This window comes from Sinocyclocheilus anshuiensis, unplaced genomic scaffold (assembly GCF_001515605.1).
Source record: "Sinocyclocheilus anshuiensis isolate Anshui unplaced genomic scaffold, SAMN03320099.WGS_v1.1 scaffold202, whole genome shotgun sequence".
Lineage (NCBI taxonomy): Eukaryota > Metazoa > Chordata > Actinopteri > Cypriniformes > Cyprinidae > Sinocyclocheilus > Sinocyclocheilus anshuiensis.
Genome location: NW_015542342.1, coordinates 925,763 through 952,883, shown reverse-complemented (window position 1 = coordinate 952,883; position 27,121 = coordinate 925,763). Strand labels below are relative to the sequence as shown.

Below are 27,121 nucleotides of genomic sequence, written 5' to 3'. Positions count from 1 at the left end.
TTTTTAGCCTTTATTATGATAGGACAGTGTAGAGCTGACAGGAAGCGAAGTGGGAAAGAGAGAGGGGGAGGGGCGGGATCGGGAATGGTCCTCGAGCCGGGATTCGAACTCGGGACACCTGTAGCGCAACGGCGTCGAATGTTTTATATTTTAATCTACACTTTTTTTTGTTGTGGGCTACCACCTGAGTCTATCATATGTTGCAACAGACCACATACTAAAGGATTGAGGAAATCTAGGACGGCACTCTTTAGAAAGTTGACAGCATCTGTTTCATGCTGAGAAATGAGATTGCAATGAGAAATGCTATTGTTATATATTTGATGCAGGACTACTTTATGAGAAAATGCATTTTAATGTGAATCTACTGTATATTATAATAGTAATGTTTTCTTTGTAGGTCTTTATCTTAAATATCATCTTGGTATGATGATATGAATTATGTGGCTAATGCATCATAAGGTGTGACATTTAACCATGTAGACTATACTACAGATGCATGCTGCTGTGAACAATCTGTGGCTTAAATGAAATTGCATCCTAGTAGCATGCAATATGATAACAATGCTTTCAGCATGCACTCGAGAGATAAATCAAATGGATGAAAAAATACCATCAGTTTGCATTTATGTCCTTCAATTCCCTTTCAGTCAAATGTTCCATGTCTCTCAGCTAAAAATGATGCCTTCCCATTATACTGCAATACATTTCCGGAAAAGCAATGTTTATTTTGGACAAAATATAACAATATCCAAGTACACTGTGACAATTTAGTTACTTTTGAGATACACAAATAAAGAAAAGAGAAAAGCTATATCTACATAACTTCTACTTTTCTTTTGTTGCCAACAAAACAAAATATAAAAGCATGAAAAAAAATCTTCTTGCACCTTAAAGGAATAGTTTACTGAAAAATTTAAATTTACTGACTAAAATTTACTTAACCCTTTGGTCATTCAAGATGTAGATGAGTTTGTTTCTTCATGTGAACAGATCTGGAGAAATGTAGCATTGCATCACTTGCTCAGCAATGGATGCTCTGCAGTGAATGGGTGCCGTCAGAATGAGAGTCCAAACAGCTGATAAAAACATCACAATAATCCACACCAATCCAAATGACTCCAATCCATCAATTAATGTTGTGTGAAGTGAAAAGCTGCACGTTTCTAAGAAACAAATCCATCATTAAGGTGTTTTTAACTTTAAACCATTGCTTCTACCCAAAATATGAGTCCATAATCCATAATAACGCTTTGTTCAGTGAAAAAGTCAATTTCCTGTTGTTCTCTCACATCAAAATCCACCAAAATGTTGGTTTAGAAGTGTTTTGGGCTGTTTTCGCTTGTAAACGGTGCTTGATCTGTGCATATATCTCTCCTGATTCAGGTGAGATGACGTTTTCACTGGAGAAAGCAATATTATAGATAGAAGACTCAGAAACAACAGTTTGAAGTTAAAAATATCTTGATGGATTTGTTTCTTATAAACATGCAGCTTTTCCCTTTACAAGATGTTAACTGATGGACTGGAGTCGTGTGAATTACTTGTGGATTATTGTGATGTTTTAATAAGTTTGGACTCTCATTCTGACGGCACCCATTCACTGCAGAGCATCCATTGGTGAGCAAGTGATGTGATCCTAAATTAATTGTGCGGCAGGTCGTCGACACCCCTTTGACTGAGACAAGTGTTCTGATAGAAATGTCTGTGGCCTGTCATCAGCGTTATTGCCTCTGAACAACTGATGAATCAATTTCTATTATCTCCTCGTCACACGTCAGCACACCACACTGCTGTACAGATGAAGCGTTGAACAGCTCTGCTCTGATCTGTGCACCTCAATATTGACTTTAATTGACAGACTACCAGCCCCATTCATTCGCTGAAGGTTTCTGTGTGTCTGTGCTCTTAGTTTACAGTAGGTGTTTCTTCTCTGCTGAAGTATCCAACTGTATCAGGTGGTGGATCACATGATCTTCACTGTCTATCACTACATTGTAACACCGTTCATGTGCAAAAAGTTGTGCTCTGCTCAACTACAGTATGTTGCATCAGCAACAACATCTATCACTCTTCAAAACAATACAATTGTCAATGAAAATGTTGGCCTGCTAACAGCTAACAAAAATATGTTCTAAGAGCATTCTGCTAACATTAAGTTCCTGTTAAGCATGTTCAAATTTTGAGACCATGTCTTTAGCTGGGTATCTGCAAACTCTGGACTGGTTCTGGACTGAAGGAATGGGGAATTTTTCAAAGGGGAAAAATTGATTGGAATCTGCAGTTTAAATTACACGTTAAATTAAAAACGACATGCTGTTTAGGTAGCAAAGTTGTTTTGAAACAACACCAATGTCTATGGTAACATCCTAAACTGTAAAAGGACATACAAAACTAAGATTGTAACAACTTTACACTTCAAATAATACAAGTTTTATCAAAAACTTCACATTTCATGTATGTTATATAAAAATGGTTTGAACAAAAATGGCAGACGGGCTGAATGCAAATCCACTCTCTAAGAGTAGGTGGCACTTGTGGAAAATTGGAAAATATAGTTGTGGTTATTGCGGTTACTGAGGTTGTGACGGTGAGGAAATTTTCCCACCGGTTAATCGACGTGACAACACCGGTAATACCGGTATCACTGCAGGGGCGGGGCGTTCCCTCTTTTCCTTGCTTTCCTTCGCTTTTAAATAGCTTGTAAAAGTGGCATGCGCATTTTACTTTCACTTTCAAATAGCGGCAATTCAGCATTAAGCAATTGTTCATTTTTAGTTTGTTTGAATTTTCCCTCTTTTCCCAACAGGTTTTTCAAAATCCAAAATACTGCCAAACAGGTGCTTTTGCATTTCGTTTCGAAACTAAATCATCCGCGGTCGTCTTGTCTGTCTCAACTCACTCTTCTTGTCAGTCGGCTCGACTCACTCTCCTCACTGGAGAAATGAAATCTGATCTGTGATGCGACTGTCGTTCGACATGCTGCATTGAGCAGCCGCGTTCAGTTTTTAATTGTAGTGTCTGTTCTTTTACTGAACTAAATGACTTTTATTACTATAAAAAAATCTAAATGATGGTGGGGGTCTGTGCCGCGGTGGGCAAGTGAGGTAACTGGTGTTGCGGCTTAACACCGGTATTACCGTCAGCACCGTCTATCGCGGCAAGCCTAGCGGTTACACATGTGCACAAAGCAGTGGCCTACTTATAAACACTACTTTTTTTTTTTTTTAGAGGTGAAAAGAAAATGCCACTGAAACTTTTCTGAAGAAAGTCAGTTCCCTTCAGATGCTATTTTAATGCCAGAATGGTAATTCTGCAGTGATTCAACTCTTTTGTGAGCTAAAGACTCTACTAACTCAAAAAGACTCAAAATCAACTTTTGGCATGTTTGAAATGATCAGAGGCAGCTTTTGTTATCTTGACAGTGACAAATGAGGTACGAAAGAACAAACCATTGTCCTGGTCAGACCTGGTCATAACGGTTTTTCTCAGCAAACGCAAAACCACAAAATCACAAATGCAAAATGTTATCCACGATGATTATATAATTGGGGTTTACTTACTGTTTTTAAACTTAAAAGCATAATAAAATAGGAAGATCTTTTATGTGCACTAATTCGGGGGGGATTAATTTTGAATTAAATTGATTTGATGTCTCAACTAGGGGGCCTCAACAAACTTCTAAAGGGGGGCCTAATATATCAAGATATTTCTCATTTTAATTCACCCCCTCAACAATTTTCTTTATTCTTTGAAGAATTATAAAAGTGCTATTTCTAGACCTGAAAATGTTATACAAGTAAACTCTTTGGGCATTTTTATACATTTTATGAATTAGCAGCAGCAGTCAATTAGCATTGGCAGCAGTCAAATTAGCCAAAACATTTCATAAATAAACACTCAAGGGGGCGAGAGATGTGTAGAAGCGACAGGTCTTTCAGTTCTGTGGCTGTTCCTTTGCATGTTCTGCAGTGTGGAGCTGCTTAAGTGGCTCCAATTCAGTTGATTTCACACAGAAAGTTTCCAAGTTTAGTCAATTCACTAGGTTGTGAGACACAGCCAATGTCTTTAATGACCAAATCTGCACCAATGTGTAATCACACCAGATCTGGTGGTCGCCAGGATGTAGATAGATCAGCCTCCTAGATCATTAGTCCCATCATGCTGCTGACTGAATGGACCACAATAGCAGATCATATCTTAAAAATGAACCCACAAGATCCAACATCCTTTCCCATCTTCGTGCCATGTTCTAAAGAACTAGCTGACGTAAACATACCAAGACAAGCAGCTTACACAACTCTCGTCTGTTGCATTTGGCGTCGGTCTAGGGGTGTGACTTTACAATGCTCCCCATCTGAGCTCTTGGACTGATGGCTCAGGCCTGACTCAACAACCCCACAGTCTCCTGAAGGACAGGCCTCGCACAGGTGGTGCTGTCAGCATGGCGTTGTCACCACAAACTGCACCGCGCCTACTCTGACATCTGTTGCTTTAGTCTGCGGGTACGCTATGACCATACTGGCAGACAAAACTGCAATGAATGAAGCACTGACTTGACCTTGTGCTGAGAGGCTATCTGACTAATTGAGCTCTGGCAGCGTCTTCGGGTGAAAACAGCACTCTAATAAACTAACAAACCACATTTCCATTAACTGCCTTTTTACATGAAGTTAGCCTGAGGCAGTAATGTGTTTTAATGACCCATTTTTTCTAGTAAACAAATGCCTTGTGTGCACTGCAAAGAGCTGGGAATGACAAATAAATCCTCTAAATGATTGTTCTGTGTATGGCAGGGCTCAACATTGCATTTTGACAGACATTCGTCTTGTGGAAAAGTAAAACTGCTGGTCACTTGGTACAAAAAGTTTTGACAATATAGATTCAGCATATTAAATTTACTGCAAAATGGGACGATTTCAAGAAATACAAGTTACTGGTCACAGAGATATGCAAGTAAATGCACGTTTCTGCTTATTTAGACCAAGCTTTTTCAATTTGTTTGATACCATGAACCCCCAAATATAATGTCCCACCATGCAAGGGACCTCCTTTATAAAATACAAAAGTAGCCACACTGTAAAAAAAAAAAAAGATTTTTCAAACTTGTAAATAAAACAGAAATAATTGGAGAACATTTTACAAATGTACTATCTAATAATTATTATTTCAGTCTTTCCACTTTAAAATTTCAAGTGTAATTCAGTGTGTTATGCTGCATTCACGTCATATCGTAATTACCGTAATTCCGAGATGACAACACGTGACGTTCTACTCGGAGCTGTTCATGTCCTCGGACTCGGAATTATGCTTTTCTATGGCAACACTATCAATGCCTAAACAGTACAAGTACAAGTCGTAGCTCTCAGAAAACTCCCAGTTCACAAGTTGTAATTACGAGTTCTACGAGGGCGTGAACGCTTTTTACAAGTTGGAATCTCGTAATTACGGGAATTCCGTTATGGCGTGAACGCAGCTTTACTTTACTACTTTTTTTTTGTGACATTTGGAATTGTTTGGTTACCAACATTCTTCAAAATATCTTAATTCATCTTGAGCGGTACGGTCCCACATGTGGGTTTGTTATTTCTGTGACCCTGGGATTTTAGAATGGTCAGTGACGTCACATAACTGCCACATTCAAATGTGCTTTCGAGCTTTGGCTGACGCTGAGCTGACACTCGGTCACTTTTTTTTTTTTTTTAATGAATGGGTCTCTAGACACGCAAAAAATCTTTTAACCCTGAAAACGGAATGGTCAAAGACATCCATCGCATGACAGAGGAAAACAAGTAAAAAACTGTGTTTATGGCCGCTTACTCACAGGACTCAGCTGAATTTTTTCAAGTTAACTTTCAAAATGTAGTCTTTTGTTTCAGTTGTTTGTAGTTGATTATCCTCTTCATCCAGCACAGTTTGGTCTCTGTGTTCTTGTTTGTTTTACTGACTGAAAAACCGCTTCAGATGATTCAACATAGGCAGTGAACCAACTCCAGGGTATAAGGCTAAAAGCAGCCTAATGTTAGTCTAATCTATTAACTACGCACATCATAAACCCGTCTTTTTAGACAAGTGCCAGAATTGAAAGCCATGTCATAAAATATTTTAAAACGACTGAATTTATATTTAACGTGATCACAGTTTTATAAAAACATTGTACGGTAAGTTACTAATTCAAACAGCGAAAAAAATTATATACCGAAAGCGAGCAAAGAATTTACATCATCACATTATCACTGACTATAGTCTAGCGTGAGTTTAAGTACTCTCAAACAACTCACATTATAATCACTGAAGCTGCGAATCTCTTACTTACATCGCACCAGGGGCGTTTCCTCAGAGGAGGCAAGGACGGCAGTGTCCCTCAAAATATTGGATGAGGAAAAAAATTTGTAGTACAAAAATAAAACAACGCCAATATAACAAAATATAACATTAATAAGTGTATAAATCACTCGTTTTTCTAAAGACACATTGTCCAACAGCGACACCAGCAGGTAAAGAGTCCGCGTCTCTCTCGCCTCCCCTGAGCCCATTGAGTTTTAACAGACTCCCTAATGCCGAGTTCACACTGCACGATTTTAGCATGATTTTTCACTCGCCGACAGGTTTTGCAAATTTGCCGACAAATGCCCGAAATCGGAGGCAAATCGGTGCTCGTTCACGCGAGTGACAATCACGCAGTGTGAATTATCAAAGATGCGATCTGAGGGAATCGCCGACGCGTCGCTGACGCCCGTGAAATATTTGGCATGCTAAATATCTGGAGCTGTCGGCGATTCACAATCACGCTGTGTGAAATGAGTTCTGACTGAAAAACACATCGGCGATGACCTACAGCCAATGAGAGACCAAGATACAGGGCAGCGGGAAGTTCGGGGAGGAGTTATATGAAACGTAGTTTGCAGACCAGTGTTGCCAAATCCGTGATTGCCGCCGGTTGTTTTTTATGTCAGCAGGTTGAAGCGACCCCAATAACGTGATATTTAGGCCCTGGAATGTGAATTGTACCAGAAGAACCCTGCCAAAGAAATGTGTATTTTACCCCCCGAACGCGATTTTTACTGGGGGACCCCCTCGAAAGCAATTGGGCTATTTTCAGGCTAGTTTTGAGTAGTAATTGGGCGGGTTTTGTAGCGAAAACCTGGCAACCCTGCACTAGACAGAGCTGTCGGCGATTCTTCCTATTGTAAAGTCATGCAGTGTGTAACCTCCTGTCGTCGTTCCAAAATCACATGAGAGGAGGCAATGCTTCCATCGCGATATGATTGGATCTGACTGGTTATATGATCGGCTGTGATTGGTTCATGCAATTAATCCCGCCTCTTGTGTTCGTGCGCTTTCCGCGTTCGCGAATCAGTCTGAATGAACAATATAACCCATCTGAATGCTTCTGATTGGCCATTGCATTCATAAACTCAACAGAATCGTGTGTGATTGGTTATAATGCGCAACGCTGTAAAACGTGTAAAAAGAAATATGATGCGATATGATCAGATCTAAATGTAATGCCGCAATCAACACTTTTCATTTTTACTTTTCACTTTAATAGTGCAGGGGCATTTTTGTCATATTTGGTGGCATTTTTGCCTAAAGCCCCTGTTAATTTCAGACCCATGGCCAGGGGAAGGCTATATGATTCAGTGAGAAAGCGGTCCAAAACCGTTCGGCCAGTTCACCGGAAAGAGAGAACTGACTCAAAAGAATGATTAAATCACGAATTATTGACATCGCTGGTTCTTTTGTCAGGAATACGGGACACGAACAGGTAAAAACCGCTAAAATATTAGAGAAATGTTTCTCAGCCTCAGGTCAGTCCGAGCGCTCATGCACAGTGCTTAGGGCCTACATACACCTGCTGGCACCACTGATCACAACTATGCATTGTTATCAACCACATAATGTTTATTTTAGGTTTCAGACATTTAAATACACATAAGTACTAGTAAAACAATACATTTAGAGTTTGTAATATTCACACTGATGTCTATGGAAGCGGCAATAACAATGGTTTTGTTTATATTTTGCTTAGCCTATAATTTTAAATGACAGATGTCGTATTTATTTATTTTTCTCTGCAACACTTTTCCTACTGTGTTAACAGAAAATGTCAAACTAATTTAGTATTTTGACAAGACGAATAAAAATAGTTAATAGGCTATTTTTGTACAACCTACATTTTTATTTTGTTTTCTCTCTGCGACACTTTTTCCTATTGTGTAGTAAATGTTAAACGAATTGTATCCTGAGAAGACAAATAAAAATAAGGAATACAATTTTTGTAAAGCATTTTTATTTTCTTTGACAGAGTGCGGAATATAACCTTGCGGGAGCGGGACTAAAAAAATAGTCCCACGCAGACATCTACTCTATTCTTCTCCCAGTTCACCAGCCACTTACTTTCACATATTTCGGGAGTAACTAATGAATTTACGTTTTGTAAATCCGACAGAAATGCAGTGGCCATTGCACATTATAAATCAACTAACAAGATCATAATAAAGGTTTGTAAACGACGTATTTGCGAATATCAGATGTATCAGATGACGTACTTTACAATTTGTGAATATTTTGACTAAAACAGGGAAAACTAAATAAAAGTGATACTTCTGTCGTACAGTGCTATTGTGGCTGGGGTGTGTCATGTGACAAGCATCATACATCGCCATGGAAATAATAAGGCGATATGTTCTAAAATAACGGTCGCCTTAAAAAAACTCACGTGGGGGTTGGGGGAGGGGGTTCAGCTTGAATATTTAAAACTTATGTGTGAAAGAGCTAATTCAAAAATATTTAAATTCATACAGGTTTGGAACAACTTGAGGGTGAGTAATTGATGACATCATTTAAATTTTTGGGTGAACTATCCCTTTAAGTACGAAATTATAATGTTCTCAAAATTAAATAATTCAGTTTTAAATAAATAATGTTAACATTACATTAAATAAAAGCACTTGTTTTCTACCTATTAGTAGAAAAAAATGTTAGATCTCTAAATCTAAAGAAACTTTTTTTCACAAAAAGCAAAGTGTTTAAAGTTATTCGCATTTAAAATATAATCGTAATAACTATTTGAAGTTAACGCATTAAGGGGCCACAGAACGCGTTTTTCCATTCCAATGCGCTACTTTTCCATTGTTTTTCTATGTAAACACGCGCTTGACGGACGTGCATGACCGTTACGCTCGCGTCTCTGCGTTTTTAAGACGCCGTGTCAAGTTAAAAGAATTTCAACTTTTACACGCAGTGCCGCTCATCAATGTCAGTTCCAAAGCAGTGGACCAATCAGAAGAATTTGGAGGCGGGGCAAGCATTGCCAGCTTCTGTTTACAGTAGCAAGTTGGCATGACAACCGTTTTATTTGACGGCAACATGGCGGAGGAGGTGCTCATAGTGGCGGTGTCCGAATACCCTGAATTATATAACATTTCTTCAAGCGATTATCACAACTTGTTCCTTAAAAAATTTCCGTTTTTGCATCACGTCTCAAAAGCGCATCTCGAGACCCTCGCGTTCTACGCTGCGCTTTTTTAAAAACCATTCCTGAGCGTTGCGTCTCGCGTTTTTATACGCAAAGACGCTTTCTGTGTGAATGGCCCCTAACTTTGACAGCCCTAAAAAATACATTTTGTAAAATAATTTGTACAACTATCCAGGGCCACTAGAATTAACACTATTAGGTCGACAATATACTTTATCTGTACCTTATCAGCCATCCATTAATATTTGACATTTTTATACATATTAATCACTCTATATTAGTTATTTAATTGCTCGTGCTCATTCACCCTAACTATACCTGTGCAGTCATCTAACAGTCACTGAAAGTTCATCTTTAAAAACACTAATAATTTATCAAGGGTGTTAAATGTGATCTTAAAATTAAATTTTTTCATACTGTACATTATAATGTTGAGATGCCTAAATTTACTTGTAGTTTGTTAAAGCATTGATTTTTATTTATTTATTTATTGAAGTGCATCTCTAACTAACGGTTACAATATAGGCTACTCAAAAATAAACGATCATCAGCTCAAGTCCCTTGTCAAACCCTCTGCTGTCCACAAAATATGCGTGGAAGCACACTCTCTTAATCAAGCCGATCATAATTAAAGCCTTGACTCACTGAATGCTGATGGCATCAGCCGGCAAAGACCAGGGATCCCCTTGAAGGAAGCCAGCCGCTTTTATCAACACATTATAGTGGTGGCAAGAGAGGCAATCACAAAGGCAAGCTCTCTCACAGACCGACCTGCTCTGATTTGATAAGCGTGTCTAAGAGTCAGGGGGTTTCCTGATTGGAAGACTTAATTAACTGGCCTTGTGTAGGTGGACACATGCGATCGAGTGCCGGCTGACTCACTGGCTACAGCAAACGACTCGGATGCGGGTGATAACCTTCAGCTCACGTCCTGCCAAACACCTCTATACAAGCGTGACAGTCGTGCGTTGTGTTTCAGAAACAGTCGCTCTCCTTTGACAGCTTTTCCGGCGAAATCCATTGCTTTTCATGTCAGAGATCGGCTTCAGTGAAAGGCGACAAGTGACAAGGGAGTAAAAGACAGGAATATTTTTCCAGGAATCTTCATTTACATCCCATATTCAGCAGTTAATAAGCAATGCTTTTGAATGTCTTGGTTTTGGGCCTGAAAAAAAGACTAAAAAGTTAATGGCTACCGTCAACTGTTTGGTTACCAACATTCTTCAAAATATCTTCTTTTGTGTTCAGCAGAAGAAAGAAACTCATACATGTTTGGAACAACATGATAAATGATGACGTGACTAAATGATGACAGAATATTCATTTTTTGAACTCTCCCGATAGTTAGCAGCAGTCAGAAATATGATCATAGAACTTTTGAGCTTTGCTACAGACATAAGCAAGTCAATATAATTTATTTTATAAATATATATATTTTTAAATAAACACATTTCTTTACTTTAAATTTATCAAGGGGCATACAGTCATTGATTCTAGGTTATTGAGATACTATTATAGTTTTTATTAATGTTTTATATTATTCATTTTTATTTTTATATTTTGTGTGTTCATTTTAATTTTAGTAAAACGTTTAGCAATTTTTTGTCATTTTAATATTTAGTCATTTTTTATATGTCTATATAGTTTTTATACATTTTTTTTAGTTTTAGTTATTTTAGGACATTAAGTTAAACTGAATTAAAATTAGAAATGTTGCCTTGTTTATATTTTATTTTATTTCAGTTCTTCTTATTATTATTTAATAATACTTTCTGATTTAATTTTAGTTTACATTAATTACCATTTGAAAGAAAAAAAAAAAAAATGTAATTATAAAAAAAAAGACACTATTTGGGGAAAGAGGCAGAAGGAACACACATTCACTCATCTGAACATATTTATGCTCCATGACAATACTCCATTTACTGTTACTCCTTTATAAAAAAATACAATTATTGTGTTCCTATTGAGTTCTGTCTATTTGACCCACATTCATTCAGTAAAGTCTGTGAAGTTTAACTGAGACTAAGGCTACGTTCACACTGTCCGTTTCTGGGATTGACAACCGCATTTACTTTCAGGTGTGAGTCTCGAAATGTCCCGTTCACACAGGAGCTTACAGTAGCTTCTCGAATACTGTCTGTATGAACGTGCACCGGGAGTCAAGCCCGTATTCCTTACCAGTAACCATAGCAACAGTGACCAAAGTAATATCAAAGATGACGACCTCCATTAAACTGAAAGTCTTATCACTTTCTGACACGAGTCCAATCGAGCCGCGAGTTCATCCGTCAAACCTTCATTAACCGACAGCAGCTTTTATAGGCTATTTGGGTGGAGAGCGGAGCATTTAAGTAACACATAACCAACTGCGTTTACGTGAATCCTCCACACGACTGGCATTTTGACATAACTGTGTGTGGATCTGACCATTCAAGGTTTATTTCCAATCACTACAAAGTCCCATGCACGTTTCAGAGCTTCTGTCTCATCACAATGACCTTCAAACACATGCATTTCAAATATTACCACACTACATTCTGAATTGCATTGTGGCAAACCATGTACGTGATAAGAGTGCTTTGTATTCTGTGCTGTGTAATCTAGACAATGAGAAGTGCTGTGGGCGTTTCTCCATTAAACAAACAGCACCTCATTACCAGCGCAAGCATCATCTCCGAGCCCTCAATGGTGCTTCTCTATCACTGCCACTGACATCAGTTTGGCTCTCAATCCTTCTTTACACCTCATAAAACCAGTCTGTGCCGCAGGGTGCTCGTGTCCAATCTCAGCTCCATCATCTCCCATTTGTGATGTGAATCTGAATCTGTGACAGATGATGAAGGAATCTTCTCGGGGAACTGTGAGTTCACAGAGGACATCAAGACGTCTGAACTGATGCAGCGACCACAAGTGGATAAGTGAAGTGGATCTTCACTTTTGAATGATTTGAACATTTACATGACTTTAAAATCAGCCAGCATAGTTTGCATGGTAATAATGCTAATAATAATGAATTATTCATCATCATCATCATCTCACACATTGCGGATGGGTACATAATAATAATAACAACAACAACAACAACAAAAATTCACATTTATTATTATTATTATTATTTTATGCCCATCATCAATGTGTGTTTAGATGATGATGATGATGATGAATAATTATTATTATTATCTAAACACATTCATAACACAGATTAGTCAATCAGTAATCACTAAGCTGAGTGTAACTGATGATCCTCTGTCTGTCGTCCACTCTTTGGTGTTGTCAGGAAATAGACATAATGATAAATGACAAAACCAGATGAAAGTTATCCATGTGATGGTGAAGGACAGTCGTGTTTTCAGCATCAGGGATCGTCCAGACGCTTTCTTCTCATCGTGCCCTGTGTGACAGGCTATATTTGCCTTTGCACTGCCACTTTCATCTGTAACCTTTGTGTTCCTGTCAGGGTGCCAGTGGGCAGACTTTAAACTAGGTGTAGGGTCAAACACTTGACGCATGGGGAAACACTGAGGAATGATCTGACCTACCGTAGCCGACAGAAACTTTCCCGCTAATAGAATGTGACGATGGGGATGAACATAAAACACTGGACTGGGACCAGATCCATTAGCCACGTGCCCACCAGCAATGTGTGTGAGACCTCCAAACAGCCTCAACATTAACTTCTGCAGGAGCTCTTTCATAATACAACAAAAGCCAGCTGTCTACCTCTCTGACCTTCAATTTACTGCAGGCTCAAGGGCCACAGCCAGTTCAAATAGACCAGGAAAAAAAACCAATGAGGATATCTAGCTGCAAAAGACAGCATACTGTACACGAAGAAATACAAATAAATTCGATCAAATGAACAGATGAAACAAAAACAAAAAAGATGGTCATGTTCAAATAATTCAAGACTAATGAAATCGAATCCACAGTCCACCAAAATGCACACGCTGCCAACATCCTTGTCTGGACAGACTAAAATGTTGTTGGTTATTTGTTGTAGAGACGCAGTGAAATACTATTGGTTAGTGGTAAATTCCTTTACTCTATACGGTGAAAAACTAACATTTAATGGTACATTTCATGTAATTTGATAGTAGGGTTGGGTACCGAAACCTATGGTACCTACTTTTGAACATTTACGCAATGGAGGAAATCCAGTTGGAATTCGAAAGAACAAAACATCCTCCATCCTCCTGTTGTTAACGTTGTTCTTGGCCCTGTCCCAAATGGAACACTTCATGTGCCTGATGAGGCTTCTTGTCACAGAATAAGGCAGAAAATATGTTCCATAGGCTACTTTAAAAAGAAAACATCGATTAGCAAAGGATTATAAATATACTTAATTATTATGAAAATACCAGATGGCTTGAATAACACAGATAAACTATATTGTCGCAGTCAAGTGTTTATTGTCTTTGTTTTATCATTCAAAATGTTTATATGTTCTGTTTACTCAGTTTCAACTATAATAGTGATGCCTTTGTCCATATAAGGGATTTCCTGGAGGGTCATGAGTTCTCTACTTCTGTGACTGTGGATTTTCTGTGCAAGGGCGCCCTCTGGCGTCCAGTATGAATGAAACAGACATCATGTGTTTATAGTGCTAATGGGAATTAAAAAAAAATTTAAAAATGTATAAGTCGGTTCAGGCACCGGAACCATTTTAAAAGTATTGATTTGGCACCGGTATCGAAGATTTTCTGTGCGAGGGCGCCCTCTGGCGTCCAGTATGAATGAAACAGACATCATGTGTTTATAGTGCTAATGGGAATTAAAAAAAAATTTAAAAATGTATAAGTCGGTTCAGGCACCGGAACCATTTTAAAAGTATTGATTTGGCACCGGTATCGAAAAAAAACCAAACTATACCCAATCCTATTTGATAGTAAAATACTGTTCAATTTGCAAATTTTGGAAGCACAAGTCATTTTATAATTTACAGTGAAAAACCATAAATTAACTAATTTTTTAATAAATTAATTTAATTCATATATTGCGGAAAACGAGAGCATCAGTGTGGAGATGATGTTGTTTACGTCAAAACTGAAACCAAGCCGTTCACACAGAACGCATATTTATCACATTTTCTAGAGGGACATCCCCATCCCACTGTATCTCATGTTTTTAAATGAAGAAAGTAGCCTACTCTTTGTGATTGGTTTTCAGTCCTTTGTATTAAACTATACATACATGCATGGTGCTGTTTTTTTTTTCTAATTGTTCAAGCAACTTTTAAACCAAATTATATATGGTTTATAAACATTATTTTAAACATTATGCACTTTTTTTCAAAGATAGTCGTGTTATTTTATTACGCTTTGAAGAAACACGCATACTATTTTGCTCGATGCGCCCTCTTGTGGCCTCAGGAGAGAAGCCAAAATCTTTTTTCCCCCCTAACTGAAATGATGCCTTTTAAATTCGAATATAATTCGAATTTTGATAATATTTAAGTAGAAAATTCAAATTTAGTTTTTCAGTCATTTTGACAGCCCTACCGTACAGTGCTGTACTGAATTACAGAGCACAAAATGGAAATGAGCCATATATAGAGAGATTGGAGAGACTTGTGCCAGTAGCACACCCCAGCAAGGACCTAGCAACCAGCTAGAAATGTGCTAAAAGCCACCTCAGCAACTGCATAGCAACACTGCCACACCCACAACACCCTAACATCATGGCAGTGAGTTTTTCAGTCAAGCAGCATTCCCTTCATATAGTTATGCATTTCTGTGTCTCTCAAATGGAGAATGGACTTAAAATGAACTTTCAGTCATTTTGACAGCCCTACCGTACAGTGCTGTACTGAATTACAGAGCACAAAATGGAAATGAGCCATATATAGAGAGATTGGAGAGACTTGTGCCAGTAGCACACCCCAGCAAGGACCTAGCAACCAGCTAGAAATGTGCTAAAAGCCACCTCAGCAACTGCATAGCAACACTGCCACACCCACAACACCCTAACATCATGGCAGTGAGTTTTTCAGTCAAGCAGCATTCCCTTCATATAGTTATGCATTTCTGTGTCTCTCAAATGGAGAATGGACTTAAAATGAACTGAAAAAAAAAAAAACAGTAATTACCTGCAAAGTAAAAAAAAAAAAATTTAATTTATAAATGTAGTCCCCAGGCAAAATGCATTAGGCTCTTCAGGCAAAAATAAACCAGAAAGTGCTATGAAAACTGGCAATGTGGAGCAAATGGCAGAACCTTTTAGTATTATAATCAAGTGTTGTTTGAGAATCATAGTCGACCCAGGGGTGCGTTTTCCATACAATGACATAACTCACTGATTAACTACCACAGTACAAGGCATCGCTGGGAACAGTTACCACAGTAACTGTCACACATCCATCATTGAACCAAGTTGGTTTGGCAATATAAGACTGTTGTTAATGACGTCATCCAGGTGGTGAAGTAATAGCTGGTGCTAATTAATCCGTTTAAGATTGAATTAATGTCAGATTATTGCTGTAAATTGGCTGTCGGCGACAGTGCTTGCATGTTTTTTGCCAAAGAAACCAATATGTTCACCTTCTCTGGTTTAAGAAGCGGTCTTTTACTTTACTTTTACATTTTGCTTGAAAACCAAATCCTCCATCCGCCATCACTTCCTCGTCATTTTTGCCATGTGCACTTTCACTCTCATATACACCTGAAGCGCTCACACTGAAAGCACCTCTCTGTTTCCATTTACACTTGGCCACATAAACGTGTCGTCGCAAAACGGATATAAATCCGATCTTCAATTCCCGCGCTATATTTAAATTTAACGGAGTTCACGTCAACGAAATCAAAAGATAAGCGCTGCATTTTATTAATTATCAGCTCATTTCAAGATCAAAAGTCTGGAATGCGGCCCAGACCACCTCCTGAAGTGGTTTGAGCGATCGGATTTATATCCGTCTCAAATGCGTTTCGGAGGGCATTTACACCTGGCCTTTTCACGATCAGATAGCTATCCCATCAGACAAAACGCATGAAGTGACCAGGTGTAAACAGCCCCTCTCACTCTCTTCACGTGATCAGTGAAGTCTGACTCCTGCTGCAGCTCTGCAGCTCGTGCTGTATGGAGCGGAGCAGATGCTTTCAGTTTACAACTGTTGATGGAACTCACAACCATAATTGGCTAACGATGTTAACGAAACCATTTGATTGACCGAGGTTAAGTTGACCTTATTGGTTAAGTTATTTAAGAAGGTGACACCAGTATCCCATGATGGAATTATTTCTTATGGTTGCACAAGGAATCCGAGTAATGCAAGAACCAGTTACCCTTTAGTCATCACTGCTTCAGCTACGAACAGCCGCATTCAGACGCACATCCAGAAGCTTGTGGCCAAGAATACATGCACAAATAACAGAAGACACTGCTGAAATGGAGGATGGTGCTGACAGCGCATGATGATGATGATGATGATGATGATGCACTCGGTGTTTGCTGAACCCCCACACCACCGAAATAAATCCATATTTCCTCTCCGTCACGACGCTCCAAACCTGCATGACTTTTTTTGACCAGTTACATTATTCAAAACGTCTCCTTTTGTGTTCCACTGAAGAAGTAAAGTCATAACGATTTGGGAAAAATATGACAATAATAAATAAAGTAAAGATGGCATTTGAAAAAAAAGTTCAGTGCAGTGCAGGATGAGTCATGAATATTTTACTCTATTTTCCTAAGAGAAAAACAGCTAAAATTTATTCTGCAACTTTCTAGAAGTAAACTACCAGATGAACTCAACACACATGAACTAAAAGCCACAAACTGTGAATTAAATTGAACTGGATCTTTCAATATTTCATATAAATACTGACAAAAGTCACAAAAGACTGAAAAAGTCCCATTTTGTTTACCTTTATTTCCAGGATGTTCTCTATCCTTTCCCCTCACACTCTCAGGCCATGTACACACTGCAGCTAAATTTGGTAAATTCACCTTTTAGTGCTTAATCTTGTTCATACTGAGTTCAGTCATTTACGGGAGCGACAACAGCATTCTAACAACTGAACTGACTCCCGAAAAATTCTGGTAGTGACAACCACATTTACTAATTTCTATGCATTGTGTACAAAACAGAATTAAACGCCTAGTTAAAGGTGCAGTAGGAGATCTTGGAAAATGCTAACTTTAGCCTGATAGCACTGAAAGCGAACGTCCCACCCTCCCTGCAATCGCTGTCCAAAGCCACGCCCCCTGAATGCATATACGCTCACAGACCAGAATACCAGAGACAACATTACTACAATAGGCTACATCAGCAGTTCCCAATTCCAGCCCATGTTCCAAAGTGAAGTAAACTTCAACAGATTTCCCCTGCTCAGGGAGTAGGGAGCAATGAACACTGTGTAGGGATCATATCGATCGGAACACAGTTCATGCACGTAGCTCACTTCTAACGAGCTGGTTATCTGAATCGGGTGTGTTAACTAAGCGAGACATGCAAAATATGCAGAGCGGAGTGCGCGAGTACTGGAATTGGGAACCGCTGGGCTACATCATGTCATTCACGGTGAGAAAACTTTAAAAGTACTACAATACCAGGAAGGAAGATCAGGTTGTTGATGTTTGTCTGCCATTCTCGCTCTGTCTGCACAGTGTGCGTGAATGTGCTGATAACGTATCCTGTCTGCGTGAACAGGGTGCGCAGAGGTATGCTAATACGTACGTTGACAGGCAGGTAGGAAAGCCAATTAAAACGCTCGGACCGAGCGTTTTGATTGGACGAACATTTCTTGGTCCTACGCTTTCCACAGAATATATAAATACACACAAATACATTTAGACCACTTAACTTGATGATTGCTATGGCAATGTGAAGAGACTTTCAACCAGCATAACAAAAAATGTTTCTGAAGACAATCACCTATTGCACCTTTAATTATGCATTTAAACACTTATCAGGGACGTGTGTTTCTTCTGTGTACGCGGTACAAGAAATCACAGAAAAAAACCTTGACTCATTAATGTTGCCAGATCTTGCTAGAAAAAAAACCCCCCAACAAACTAGGACATTCCCATAATAAACCCAAATGCTTTCTATTGAAAATTAGGGATGTACTGATTCACTCAACTCACGATGCGATATGATTCACGATACTGATTTCACAATACGATTTTCTCACAATTTCTTTAAGAGGTTTAAGAGAAATCATAAATGAAAAGGTGTCCTTTTATCATTTCTTAGACAAAATGCTGCGCATTACTTAGTGAAATTGAAATATGTCAAAAAAACAAAACTAAACTGATATTTTAAAACAAATCCCAAATCATGCCATTTTTACGGTTCCTAATATTGTTTTGAGAGTCTCCTACAATAGGTTTACATGCATGCAAGGTCAAAAACCGCTTTCGTTTTCTCAAAATATGCATTTAATATCACCTCATTTTCCAGCGGTTCTCAAACGATTCGTTCGAAGCAGTTCAAAGATTCAGTCTCTCTAAACCCCTCCTTTCCGTGAGCCTGCTCTGCTCTGATTGGTCAGATAACCTAGTCTGTTGTGATTGGTCTACGGCGTACAGCGCGTTTCGGAAACGATACGACTATTTCAATAGTTCAGTATTTTGAACGCTCTATAGAAAATATAAACATCTATTATTTATCATACCTACAGGTTGTGATTCAGTGGAGCAGCTGGTCCAAATAAACAGAATACTGATCCATCTTTTAACAGAAGCGTTTTGTGAATCCCGCGTTGAACTCCCCGAGATTAGAGTGTTTGTGGGCGGGGTCAAGTTGTTCGCGGCCAGCCAATGTAGAACATAGGCGCGCATTATGCAAATTTACATTATGGGATTAGAATTACTAACGACTTGTTTCAGCTGTTCAGAGTCAATTCCTTATTTTGGGAGACAATAACTTTTATTGTAAATAAAATTGTTTTATTGTAAATTGTAATTTTTTCTAATTTATCGTGCACTTTCAACTTTGCAGATCGTTTACATTCACATGCAGCTACATTACACACTGTATGAAAGGCAATATTGGAAATGGCATAATAGGGGCACTTTAAAATTAGAGGTAACCACTGCATTTGAATCATGATCCAAACAAAGATGCTGGACACATGCAGCAGGAGCAGTTTTTGATTTAAATTAGACTGTATAATTTCGAAATTTGAAGCGAAACAGGAGGGTCTGACTTCACTTACTTACTAAAGTCAGTTCGTAACTTCCCTATTGAAAACAAGACAAAAAATTAGCATGACCTGCACACTTTAATAACTCCATTAACTTGTTCACTTTATGAGCCAAGCCCAAACCGCTTATAAGTCGACATGGCAACCCTTCAGATGAGTGTTCTGATTAAACATTGACCAGGTTTAAATTTTGATGAAAAATGTACAACGTCAAACCAACTTTTGGATTGAATGGATGAATTAGACACAATACGATCAACAACATCCACTTTCTTTTTATGCCAACTTGGAGTACATGCTTTCAAACCACCATACTGTGCGGGAACAGAGATACAAGCTTTGTCCAAGTAAAATCCTAAAGCTTCTGTATGCCCATGACAAGTGAAGATTCATCTGTTCAGTGTCTAGTGAAAGTCACTACAATCCATTATTAAGAGAACCTTGAGCTTCAGCAGAAAAAAATGACCAATTAAAGCAAAGAAAGCATCTTTCCTTTCACCTATGAAGCCCCTGAGCTTCAGATGGGCACGGCTCAATTTCTCACCTAATAAAGATGTTACTGTATTTATTTCATAGTTGAGATTTAATAATTGCTGCAACAGAGCTGAACAAAACTGGCACTCATTAGAAATGACAGTATCATCCTTTAATGTAAATATCGAAATGCTTGAATGTGAGCATTTGCGTGTTTCATACAAATTAGGCTACTTTGGATAAAAACTATAAACAACATTAAAATAATGCAAATTAATGCCCATGCATCTTCTCTGTCTGCTGCTGTAGCGGTTTCAATCATATAAAACTAGCTAGTCTGCTCAGCATTTTTTCCACTGTATGTTCATACCGCTTCACCACACATTTACATTTTTTTGTTTTCTTTGTTTCTTAAAACTGTATGGTATGTCTTGCTACTCACTTGTTTGCACACTTGACTTATTAGTAACTTTAATTGATATTTTAGTACACTGAAGTTTAGGTTTTTTTTTTTTTGAAAGTGCATGTTTTGGTAATAAATTATAAAATAAAATGTTTAATTACAGATCAATACATATCCAATGTCTTCATCCACTAATCTTCCATATTGTAGGATGAAGTAGGCCTATATAAAATTGCAAATTATAAAAAATAAACATGGTTTATCGGTCAGAACTTTCGGTACAAACAAAAGTATAAAAACAAATGAATAAATAAAAATTGTACACATGTATATTGTCTACTTTAAGAGAATTTTTTTTTTTTTTTAAAGAACCAATGCATTTTAAAAGCACTGAACAATATATTAAAATGTATACTGAATAGGGTTGCAAAAAGGTGGAAAATCTCCAGTAAATTTTGGAAACTTTCCAGGATTTTTTTTTTTTAATATTCCAGGGATTTTTGGAACATTTCCAGGAATTTTCCACCCCTTTGCAACCCTAATACTGAATGAAACTGATTCATTCTGAATTTGCAAAACACTTCTGAATCAAAACAATTTGATGTCGACTTAAAGATTCACAGCTTATTTTCTACGGTATATGAAGGGGGAAAAAAAATCATATCATGCGATGAGATGATCTAAAGCTTACTAGAATTTGAAAGGAAAGCTCAGGGCAAGTGCTTTCATTTTATCACCTCACTCCTGCAGTCATTTTTCTGGCATCCCTCCACAACTGAATTATCTATAATTAATTAAGTCTGGGAGGTGACTTAGAGGTCTTTATCACTCAAGGATAAATGTTATCAGAAATGTTTGCTCCCTGCACGCATACAGAGAGGAAAACTCAGAAATGTGACCCTGCAGCACAAAAGCAGTCTTAAGTCGCTGGGGTATATTTGTAGCAATAGCCAACAATACATTGTATGGGTCAAAATTATAGATTTTTCTTTTATGCCAAAAATCATTAGGATATTAAGTAAAGATCATGTTCCATGAAGATATTTAGTAAATTTCCTACTGTAAATATATCAAAACTTAATTTTTGATTAGTAATATGCATTGCTAAGAACTTCATTTGGACAACTTTAAAGGCGATTTTATCAATATTTAGATTTTTTTGCACCCTCAGATTCCAGATTTTCAAATAGTTGTATCTCGTCCAAATATTGTCCGATCCTAACAAAACCATACAGCAATGGAAAGCTTATTTATTCAGCTTTCAGATAATGCATAAATCTCAATTTCGAGAAATTGACCTTTATGACTGGTTTTGTGCTCCATATATACAACACACAGGAAAAGCCAGAGTCACACTTGTTTCCAAGAGCCAATAAAATGTCCTTGATGTTTTGCAGTCAACATGAGGTTGTTAAATGCAGCAGTCATTTGAAGACATCTGGGATGCCATGACCTGTAATCAGCTCAGTAACCTCTCATGAGACCTTTAACTGACCAAACAGATTTTAACTAACAGCCTCAGCCGTTGCTAGGTAAATCAATCACCCATAACGCTTGCAGATGGCTGTTCCCTCTTATTAAAACACACGCCCATGTACACAAACACATAATGAATGTGGTGATTGATTTATAATGATAATCAAATCTGTTAAAGAAAAAAAACATCAGAATGTAATGCTAATTTGGGGTTTCGCTTACTGTTTACAGCGTACAAATGGATGGGTACCTAGATTTATTAAGCATGGATATTAACGCTAATGCTTTTTAACATGCAGCTTGCTTGAACACAAAATACATCTGTGGTGTCAGTCAGCAGATGGGCTGCAAAAGCACAAAGGCACATGACGGCAAGGCAGCACTTAAGAAGCGCTGATAGATCTGATAGTCTCTGCTCAAATCCATTCCAGTTACATTCAGTCAGTCGATCTGAGATGCAGATTTATGCGCATACACATCTTCTACTATTTTGTTACCGTAGTTAGTGGGAAGAGAAATCTCAATGTTCTCAATGTTTAGATCACATTAAAAGCACTAAATGTTGCTTATGAAGACATTATGGTCAACAAACATAGTAATATAATGAATAAAACAAACAAGAATGAATATTTATCCACACACACATTTACTTTTCATAGAGGAGATTTTCCATTATACACTGAGCTAATGATTTTTTCTGTTTCCTAAACCAGTCATGTTTCCCTTCATACATGCCACTGAATTGCCAATAAGTTATTTTGGCAACTTTTAGGTATGTGTGTGCTAACATAAACGTGACCTCAACTTTAACATGAACATCTGATTTCATTTGTTCTTTCAGACATTCCTAATGTTCTATTCGCGATGGATTGATTATCCAGACTGATTTTAAATTATTTGTTTTCAGGGGTTGCATAAGGATACAGCAACTGTGCACTGTAAAAAATGACCGTGAATTTAACGGTAAAAGACTGTAAAAATGCTACAGTAAAAACCTGTTAAATGGTTAACGGTAAATTCCCCTACTATATACAGTGAAAAACTGTATTGGACATTACATGTATTGGACATTAATTTTACAGTAGTATACCGTTTTTGGAAGTGAAAAAGACTGTATAATTTACAGTGAATAACCGTAAATTGACATTCCCAGAATTCCCTGCGTTACATTTCAAATTTGATGTTTTTTTTGTTGAAATAACGATGTTTCTTCTTAGTTTTTTCTTATCAGTTTTGTATATTAGGGTTGTGTGTTACACCTAATGTTGTTAAATTAATGTTTATTGCATTATTTCAGTTTCATGTGTGTTACCATGATGGTGTTTAGCATTTGTGTGAATGACACTGTGCACCTTCTATATATGTTATTATCTAAAAGCTGCTTGTGATGGGCTTTGGTTCATCATGTGACTTTCTCATCACCACCTGCATTTGGTGGTTATCAGTGTATTACAAAGGTACAAAACAGATTTCAGTACTTCAATAGGTTGGTATATTAACATTATATCAGTTAATGAAATTACGGTATTTAACTGTAAATTTAAGTTAAACTGTAAAACGTTGCTACCGTATTTTTTACGGTAAAATTCTGGCAACCACAGCTGCCGTTTTTTTACCGTAAATTTTACGGAATTTTTTTTTACAGTGTGGATCCAAACAAACCAATGTAATGTAATCGGGACCGAGCTAATCTTTCATTTACTTTATACAATAAAAGAGTATGTCGATCTCTAGCAGTGAACGAGCTGGGGTTTTCAGTTTCTGAAAAGACACTGGTTTGAAAGAGAGGCATTTGGCACCGGTCTATTCTGTGTAAATGACTCGTTATAAAATAGGTACTCGACCAGTGACTGCAATGAACAGTTTATCAAAATAATCATCACCATCTTGTTTTCCCATTTAAAAAGTGCATGTCAAAGCCACACTAAATGAACAACAACTTCTCCAATCCCAGCCGAAGAGTAACGGGAACTGAAAGTTCCACAGCACCACCAAGTGGATTTCTGTAATGTTTCTCTGGGGAAAAAGGGAAAAGTTGCAAACAATACAACTGGAATAAACTGAACTAAAATAGACGAAAATTGCATTTGGGGCAAATTAACTGCAATGTACGTAACTGGAGCAAACGCCACTCTGATTCGCATCTCCAAATGAGTTGCTGGATATACTGAATCAACTGTTTTTCATTTTTTCAACATCTCACCATCACAATCACTAAATATAAACTTCCTGAACTTACCTCTTCCACTGTTAGTGGCATGCATATCCGGTATTCCTTCAACAACATCGTCCTCTCCTTATGATTCCCACGCTAGATCGAGTGCCAGTGATCAGCTAAACCAAGTCAGCCATCTGGTGATGGATGCAATCACGAGCGGTCATATATAAAGATGGGAAATATCAGTGCACTTCTGTAGGAACGCTCGTGCTGTTGTGTGCCCGTGCAGCTTGTAGTGTAGTGAAGATGTTGCAATGTTGCACTCTTGGAATTTCCCGATGCTCGTGTGTTTTTACGCACAGGGAAACGCGCCAGAAACGCACCCGGAATCCAGTGGAGAAGACGGATTCCGCAGCGTCTCGGTGTTTATGAGGTTTTAAACTTTAAAACGAAGCGGGTCTGTGCTCTCGTCTTCTTTCTAATGTAGCCCTGCACCCCGTGCACCTGTCCCGTCCCGCTCCGCGTAGATGATACAGCGATGGTTTGTGTCAATCTCTGCGTAAACTGGGTGCACCTGGAGTTAGTGGCATTGTTTTCCTCTTGTGAAATGAGAGATGCTGTCGTTTCCTCCGCTGCGCTAACGCGGGATGGTAAATTTGCAAGGAGAAAAACACTGTGGCGGTGTGGCGCAACGCATCACAATGTGTTCATCGGCCAATACCGTTTTCAAGCGACAGGTGGCGCTACTGACTCTGAAATCACACAACAGCCGCGGCGATAAACCCAACGAAAAAGAGTTGGTTGGTTGCAACAGAACTGGATCACTTATATGCTCTTGTAACGTAAGATACTGTGACAAATATTAAATAAATGAATATTCAGTAAATATGAAAATATTGAAATATATTATAATGTATTATAATTATAATATAATGATTGCACATACTGTACTTTAATTGCACAATGGGAGAACATTAACTGTTCATGAGGTAGATTGCCTGGGGAAAGAAACTGTTCTTGTGCCTGGCTGTCCTGGTATTCAGTGCTCTGTAGCGCCGACCAGATGGCAAAAGCTCAAAAATCTATCTATTATAATATATTAATCTGTCTCTCTATCTATCTATCTTTCTATCTATCTATCTATCTATCTATCAGTTTGTCTATCTGTCTGTCTGTCTGTCTTGTTTCGGGAAAAAAAAGTTTCATTCGAGAATTGAGCCAAAGCAATTGAGAAAAATTTTAATAATTCTGCCAGCGGTGACTGCTTGTTGGATTAATGCAGTGGGTAACATCTGCTGGGAAAACATGTGGATGCTTCCTCATACTTATTTATTAACTAACAAAGTAAAGGAGATTTCTTACAAAATAATTCATAAGTTCTATCCTGCAAATCAAGAAGAAATTCAAAAGTGATATTCCCTCCATCTCTTTTGGAACTGTCCATTTACAGAGAAATGTTGGCAAGATGTTTTAGGTTTCATTCGGAGTAAAATGTATAATGAACGTGTGCAGTTTCGGAAGGACGTAGTGCTGGGCTTTACTGAGAATGAACAGTAAGTTTTATGTAGTGAATCTGATTTTGCTGCTTGCAAAAGTCCACATTCACAGATGCACGTATTCTCAAATAAACTCCAGACCTCTCTTTTTTGTTTTCAGGAAAGAATTCGAACAAAGCCTTTCATTGACCCAATTGTCTAAGAACAAAAAAAGCTTTAAAAACTTCATCTCTTTGTAACTCTTTTCCTATTTTTAATGAATTTAAAAAAAAAATTGTAATGTATCAAAACAACTTTTTCCAGTTTTTAATGTATTAAACACCCCCTTTTTAAATTATTTATTTATTTTTGACATTTTTATTTGTTGATATTTGTATTACTGTTTATCTGTATACTGTTTATGAGCATTAAAAAAAAACAACAACCCTGAAAGATTCGCGTGAGAGTCCTGCAGTGTGTGTTGCGCGCGGTGGCAGGAAGCAGTGCGCAGAAATATTTGACCCATAATGCACCGCGAAAGGCTGACCAGTGGATCCAAGATGGCGTAGAAAGTAAAGCTAGGTAAGTGCAGACTTCGTCTAACACAGTTCACCCTCCTCAGCCCTGCCTGCCGTCGATCCCGCCATCAAGACGCGCCTGTCAGCTCGCGTGTACCGCGCGTCAGAACGCGGAAAATAGCGCTGCGCGTTTGCACGATTAATGTGATGATGAAAAGGCCTGGTCGCCGCTGCGCTACACTGACTAGCAGCTAAAGATGCTCGCGTCGAACTGCGATATTCGCTTCCCATCTGCGCCGTTCATCATCACACACGGGCAGATGCGTGAGCGAGAGGTGTGTGAGAGTGAGATTCCGTGCGGATTGTGTTGTGAATGTTGCAGGATCGTGTGAATCTGTGTGTCCGGGGGCGGCTGGAGCTCAAGGCCATGCGAGCAGCGATCAGCGCAGTCCACACACAGCTGTTATAACCTCCCTCTCTCATGATGTAACCGTGATTATCAGCCGCTATTCTCGTCCTGTGATCGTATATCGTGCATATAATGCACTTTGTGGCTGATTTGTTGTGTATCCGCGTTGATGTGGCGGCGCACACGCAGTTGTTGTTGTTCTTCTGGATGGACACAGTGGCTGTGTTTGAAAACCTAGCGGGTTGCCTTCCTAGACATCACGTTTTTTGAACGTTCGAATCGAACGCTGGAGCCGAGCGTCTCGAAGGATGCTGTCTGGGTAGGCAGCTCGCTAGCTGTTGAGACGCGGCCACACACTCGCACTCAGACGGGACATCTATTATTAACTGACCCGGAATCCAAATATAGAGTGTTTATATATTTTACTGAGGCTCTGTTGCCTTGTTTGGTGTGCTGGAGGTTAATTAGATGTTGGTTTGCGGAGACTGTGTTATTGTGTGATACCTGACAGTCCCATTCTCTCTCTGTGTGTGTGTGAGAGAGTGTGTGTGAGAGAGTGTGTGTGAGAGAGTGTGAGAGAGT

At 38.4% G+C, this 27,121-nt stretch overlaps 2 protein-coding genes across 2 annotated transcripts in view; one reads left to right on the top strand and one right to left on the bottom strand.

Annotated features, from left to right (window-relative positions):
- Positions 1 to 24,873, bottom strand: part of LOC107691236 (cytoplasmic phosphatidylinositol transfer protein 1-like) — an 87,337-nt gene extending 62,464 nt beyond the window's left edge. The window contains exon 1 of the mRNA XM_016489745.1: positions 24,219 to 24,873. Coding sequence (XP_016345231.1) covers positions 24,219 to 24,266 — 48 coding nt within the window. The 5' untranslated portion in view covers positions 24,267 to 24,873. The remainder of the gene's footprint in view (positions 1 to 24,218) is intronic.
- A 1,235-nt stretch (positions 24,874 to 26,108) lies between these two features.
- LOC107691233 (probable helicase with zinc finger domain) overlaps positions 26,109 to 27,121 on the top strand; it is a 71,730-nt gene continuing 70,717 nt past the window's right edge. Inside the window, exon 1 of the mRNA XM_016489741.1 lies at positions 26,109 to 26,194. The gene's annotated coding sequence lies outside the window, so the exon portion shown is untranslated. The remainder of the gene's footprint in view (positions 26,195 to 27,121) is intronic.